The sequence below is a fragment of the Phoenix dactylifera genome, chromosome 8, assembly GCF_051530095.1.
Source record: "Phoenix dactylifera cultivar Ajwa chromosome 8, Ajwa_hap1_PhDact_Kaust_v1.1, whole genome shotgun sequence".
NCBI lineage: Eukaryota > Viridiplantae > Streptophyta > Magnoliopsida > Arecales > Arecaceae > Phoenix > Phoenix dactylifera.
The window spans coordinates 10,119,247-10,125,015 of NC_143197.1; the positions used below are offsets into that span (position 1 = coordinate 10,119,247).

The 5,769-nt window shown below is 50.1% G+C and overlaps 1 protein-coding gene across 1 annotated transcript; it reads right to left on the reverse strand.

The window, feature by feature from the left end:
- Positions 1-4,428: 4,428 nt before the first annotated feature.
- Positions 4,429-5,228, reverse strand: RALFL33 (ralf-like 33). Its single transcript, XM_008788497.5, has one exon. It carries the CDS (start codon positions 5,110-5,112, stop codon positions 4,753-4,755), a length of 360 nt encoding a protein of 119 aa, XP_008786719.2. The 5' UTR covers positions 5,113-5,228; the 3' UTR covers positions 4,429-4,752.
- Positions 5,229-5,769: the final 541 nt, after the last annotated feature.

Consider the following 5,769-nt stretch of genomic DNA (forward strand, 5'->3'; position numbering starts at 1 on the left):
GCGTTGTAGACCGAGGGCAGTCGGACCACCAGGAAGTCCGTCCTCACAGTGCTCTCCCGGGGGGCGAGGCCAACTGTGACAAGGAAGCTGGTCTCACCTTCGACCGGGACCGAATCTCCGGTGAACCCGACCAGTGGGGCGTTGATCCTCCGGAGATGTCCTTCTGTCAACCCCATTTTTTGGTAGGCATGATAATACAAAATGTTGGCTGAGCTCCCATTGTCAACTAGGACACGCTTTACATCAAACTTATTTACAATCATTGAGATGACCACAGCGTCATCGTGAGGGGTCTCGACCCCTTCTAAGTCCTCGTCCGAGAACGAAATGACTTCATCAGTGCGTGGGCGTTTCGGGGGTGCTCCCGGGGCGGCTGCTCCTGCTGAGGCCCTTCCAATCATGTTGATGGTGCCGGCAATGGGCCTGTTGTCGTCCGGATTTTCGGTTGGTACGACATCCTCCGCCGGCCTCCTTTCCTCGCGCCGGTTTCTCACGAACCGGTTGAGTATTCCCCGACGGATGAGCACTTCTATCTCGTCCCGGAGCTGGAAGCAGTCCTCCGTGTCGTGCCCACGGTCTCGGTGGAAGCGACAGTACTTCCTGGGATTACGGGGAATTCCCGTGTCTCGCATAGGTGGCGGGGGTCGGAAGAAGTCCCGACCCTCAATTTCCATCAGGATCTCGGCCCGGGGAGCATTGATGGGTGTGTAGTTATTGTACCTCCCTGGGTGCGTCCGAGGCCGTAGCGGGGACCTCGGTCGGGGAGGTGTCCTCTGCTGAGGTCGCCCCTGCTGACGGGGCGGGCTCCTCAGTTGGGGGAGATTCTTCTCATGGCGAGGGGATCGGCTCCTTTGCCGGTCGCGCTCCTCGCGGCGCTTCTTCTGCTTCTTAGAGGCGGGCTCGATTGCTCCCCGCCTAGAGGCAACTGCCTCCTCGGCCTTGGCATACTTCCGGGCCCGGGCCAACATTTCGGTGAAGTCGGCCGGGAAGCTCTTCTCGATGGAGAAGAGGAATCGGTAGGAGCGAACCCTAGTCTTCAGAGCCGACATGGCTATCGACTGGTCTAGCTCGCGAACCTCCCATGTGGCGGCGGTGAAGCGGTCCAGGTATTCCTTGAGGGACTCCCCCTCTTTCTGTTTGATGTCGAGGAGGGAGTCTGACGTCCGTCGCTGGCGCCGGCTGGCAGCAAAGTTGGTGGCGAACTGCCTGCCGAGTTGCTCAAAAGAGGACACCGTGTTCGGCTTCAGTCCAGAAAACCAAAGCCGAGCGGTCCCTCGGAGGGTTGCTGGGAAGGCCTTGCAAAGTATGGCCTCCGAGGACCCTTGTAGGGCCATGAGGGCCCGATAGCTCTCCAAGTGGTCGAGAGGGTCGGTGATTCCGCTGTAGGGCTCCACCTGAGGCATTTTGAACCTTGCAGGAACCGGCTCATCCTCGATCCGGCAGGAGAAGGGGGACTTGGTAGTGAACTCAAAGTCTCCCTCCTGCCTCGCCTTCTTACTGTGGAGCGCTGCAATTTGGCGCTCCAAGTGCTCAACCTTTCTGTCAAGCTCCCCCACCCGCGGGATTGTCGCCACGGTTTGCGCCGGCTCACGGCGGTCCGGGGCTGACTCAGCCTCAGAAGGCTGGAGTCTTCTGTTGAGATCCTCCCCCGGTAGCTCTCTCTGGGGGGAAGTCCGTTCTTCGTTATTGGCTCTGGAGGAGCCATGTAGATTCTGGCCGGGGAGAACCGGGCCGTTGGGAAGAAATTCCGGCGGGACCTGGGCCCGCGGGGGAAGCGTTGGTAAAGCTTCCTCGCGTCGCAGGCCCTGAACGGCGGCGGCCAGGGCCTGGACTTGCTGTACTAGGGCATTGAACTGTTCCGGCTGGACCTGAGGAACTGGGTCAGCCGGAGTTGGAGAATTCTGGACGGAGCGTCCAGGACTTTGCGGGGGACGCCGGGAGACGTTGGAGGCTCCCTTACTTCTCAACTTCATGACTGCTACTCGGTGCCCTCCTTCTAGCGCCAACTGTTGCTGGAAATTGGACCCGGGGGCAATCTTCGGTCGAGTGAGAGGGAGCAGCGGGTCACCACGGCGGGGCGGCGACCAGTCGGCGGGCGGCGTCCTCCGTCTGGGGTGGCTGGAGAGAGGGAGCAGGAGGTCCTCACAGCGGGGCAGCGATCCGTCAGCGGGCGGCGTCCTCCGTCTGGGTGCCTGCAGACAAACCGGTGGCCGGGTTTTCCGGCGCCGGCCCTCCGACGCTCAAGTCAGGGAGGGGGCAGATAGTGTAAGGAGGAGATGAACAGTGCTTGTAAGGCGCGGAATTTCCCAACCCCCTCCTGAGAAGCCAAGGCTCCCTTTTATAGGTGGGGGTCGGTTTACCTGTGATGTAACAGGGCGAGGCCATAGTACGGCTCGGCATGTGGCTCAGGTCGGCGCACGGTCAGGCGAATCATTGTGCTGATGTCGGCGGTGAGGGCGTCGTACGACCCGAACCAGTACGTTACCAGGCGAATCATTGCATTGGTGTCGGAGGTATGGCCGAGATCAGAGACTTATCATGGTTGACCAGACTCTGCTGGGCTAACTTGCCGTGGAGAGCCGAGGATCCGTAGATGTCAGGAGCCATGCGCATTAATTGTGGAGTAAGCCGGAGATCCGCATTAATTGTCGAGTAAGCCGGAGATCCGCATTAATGGTGGAGTAAGCCGGAGATCCACATTAATTATAGAGTGAACCGGAGGGTTACAGCGGCCATGCGCAATAAATGCTGAAGCAGTGGCAGGGTATGGTCCTCAGTTGGACCTCGGAGGAGTACGGCCGTAGTAGGTGGCTGACAAGGGTAGACCTTGAGCATCAAGATTTTCCTAGGTCGGATGTCTTGAGGTCGGGCGTTCCGAGGTCGGACGCCGACTTCGGCTATTCAGGGTCGGCGATTGTGCGGCTTCTTGGGGGCATTCGTGTCACTTGGGGGGAAAAATCTTATTCCCCCAACAGTCTCCAATGAATTACTTGATGACAATAAAGATACCCTATTACCAAGAATGAAGGAAAAGATGCGTTGCAATTTCATTCTTCTCCCTTGAGGATCTTCTAAAACAATTTACTGACTTGGAAATGATGCCATTAACCTTCGACAAGGGCTCGCTGAAGATCAATGGACATAACATAATTGCATGATTGAAGATGAAGTCTACTACTTAGATATTAATAAATAGGTTGAAGAGGGTATGGAACGTTATGTGGTAGATAGAAGAGAAGATTGATGAAATAAAATAAAATATCTTCAATGCATTTTAACAGTGTTGTTGATCTCGCACCTACAAAGACACCAACAAAGTAGCAGATTGGTTGGCCAAGAAGGGGGCGTAGATCGTATGTATTCTTGATCAGTTTGAACACACCCATATCATTCCTAAGAAGTTAAGTAGTCAAGGAAAATAACGAAAGGTCACTTATAAGATGATGACTCTAGTATCAACAAGGATGCAAGAGGAGGTGATAAGATCACTATATTTAGTTACATCCCAATGATCCAATCCTATGATGTCCAATCAGCCCTTAAGGATAGATAGATTTTCAAGGTTACCCTAGATCAATGATATTGGGTTGAAATTTAAGAACAAAATTGCTTCTCAACCCAGAAAAAAAAACTGACCCAACTCTCCTCCAATCCCTTCAACCCCAATTAAAACATATAAAAATATCAAAGATAGTTTTTATATTATATGGCCAATGATCTTGAAATATCCAACAAGTTAATCATATATTTATGAGAATTTTTAATCATTGAAACATAGTATACCAAACATAACGATTTTTAATCATCGAAGATCAAATTATCCTAGCATAAGAATAACTTAGCTTCTAAAATCCTAAGGCTACCAACTTACCATCCTCCATTCCCTTGATAGATGGTATAAGGAAAAGTTGACACAGTACCTTGCTTACTATTTTCTCCCTAGTATTCACATAGTTATTACTTCATGTTTCATCCTTAAAATGGCCCTCGGAACCAAGATTCATGAATAAAATGCTCTACCAACAGGGCCTACGTTAAATGGGGTATTTTTGTTGAAACCTAACTTTCCCTTGGGGAGTAAGTATAACATAAAGATAGAGTACAGCAGTCACAGGATCAGTATCTTCCCGTAACTTCTAGATCCATCTTATAAAAAAATAATTAAAAAAAAAAACCTCCGTCCCTCACCATTACATATTTACATCATTCATGCCCTCACACAAATCTCTATGAAAAAAAAAAGTTCACTACTTTTTCTTCTACATAGGTTTTTCCTTTTAAATTATTAGAGAAAAGAAACCATGGAAACGCTATACTTTCCTTCTTTCCACCATATTTCTCCTTATTCTTCCTTCCACCTTTCCTTGAATGGTGAGAAGAAGACAGGGGCAAGCGGAATTCAATTAGAAAAAAAAGGACGAGATCCAAAGGCAACAAACTGTCCAAAATTCAAAACAACCTAGAATTTAATCATATGTTTTCAAAAAAAAGAAAACGGATCTCCGGAATTTCTCACCTTCTGTCTAAGAATCCAAGGGCACTTACCTGAAACTGTCATTTTTCTCAAAGATGGAATCTTTTTGCCTCGAACAAATGTAATAAAAAATATGCCATGTAGAATAACAATAACAACAACTTATCAATTTCCAAGTCGGCACTCAAAGGGAAAACAAAGGGGAAGGAGAGAAAAGAGAGAAGAGATCGAGGAGGAGGAGGAGGGGGGGGGGGGGGGGGGGGGGAGCGAGCCCGGCCCTAACGCCTGCACCGGGTGATGGCGGAGCATCCACGAGAGTAGGGATTGGCGTGGGCGCCGGGGCGGCAGTTGTAGTAGGAGGCGCCGCGGCGAGAGCAGGGGACTCTATCGCGCCTCAGCGAGCCGTAGCTGATGTAGCGCGATGAGGCCAGGATCCGGCGGCTGATCTCCGAGTCGAGCTCGAACTCGTCGCCGGCGAGGCACTCCGCGATCGTCCCACGGCACGCCGTCCGCCCCGGGATCCACCCCAGCTCCGCCGCCACCGGCGAGGAGATCGCCTCCGAGGTGGCGGCGAGCAGGGCGATGAAGGCGGCGAGGAGGAGGAAGAAGAGGGAAAGAGAGCTTCTTCGCGTCGCCATTGGTGGTGCCTCGCTCTCTCAGCGTTGTATGCTTCGCGCTTTCTCTCTCTAGAGTGGAGATTTTGGGAAGAGTTCAGATAGAAGGGATGCGGCAGGCAGAGGAGGGAGGGCGGAGCGATTTAAGATGGGAGGGGAACGAAACAGACCTCGGATTCGGATAAAATTACGATGGTGGCATTGACCGGAGGGCTTTATTACAGCGTTCTCTTTTCGAGTAGGAGGAGCGCCCCCGCGATTTCGTAGGGGCGTCCGTAAAATAAATTAGGTTTCTTTTTGATGAATACCTTTTAAAATTTTAAATTTACATAAATACTCTATTAAAATTTATATTTATTTTTACACCCTCATAAAATACTATTTTTATAAAAAAACTTACTTCTAACACTATTAATAAAAACTGATTAAAAATAAAGTAAAAATTTTAAAATTACTTTTTAGTCTCTCATTGCGATCGCCTTATAAATATTTTTTTTTTTAACATCCATCTATATTTTGAATTTGAAACCGTTAATTTTTAACGGTGTTAGATGGCATAGGTACATATGCAAAAACAAGAATAAAAAGAGGACAAAATAGCAAAACAGGTGTTTTATGAGGATATGCATGCAAATATCTCTTTTGAAAGAGTATTCATGTAAAATTCAATATTTAGAAGAG

Bases quoted from the DNA above. Each gene is read 5' to 3' on its own strand.
- RALFL33 (XM_008788497.5), bottom strand. From the start codon at position 5,112: ATGGCGACGCGAAGAAGCTCTCTTTCCCTCTTCTTCCTCCTCCTCGCC.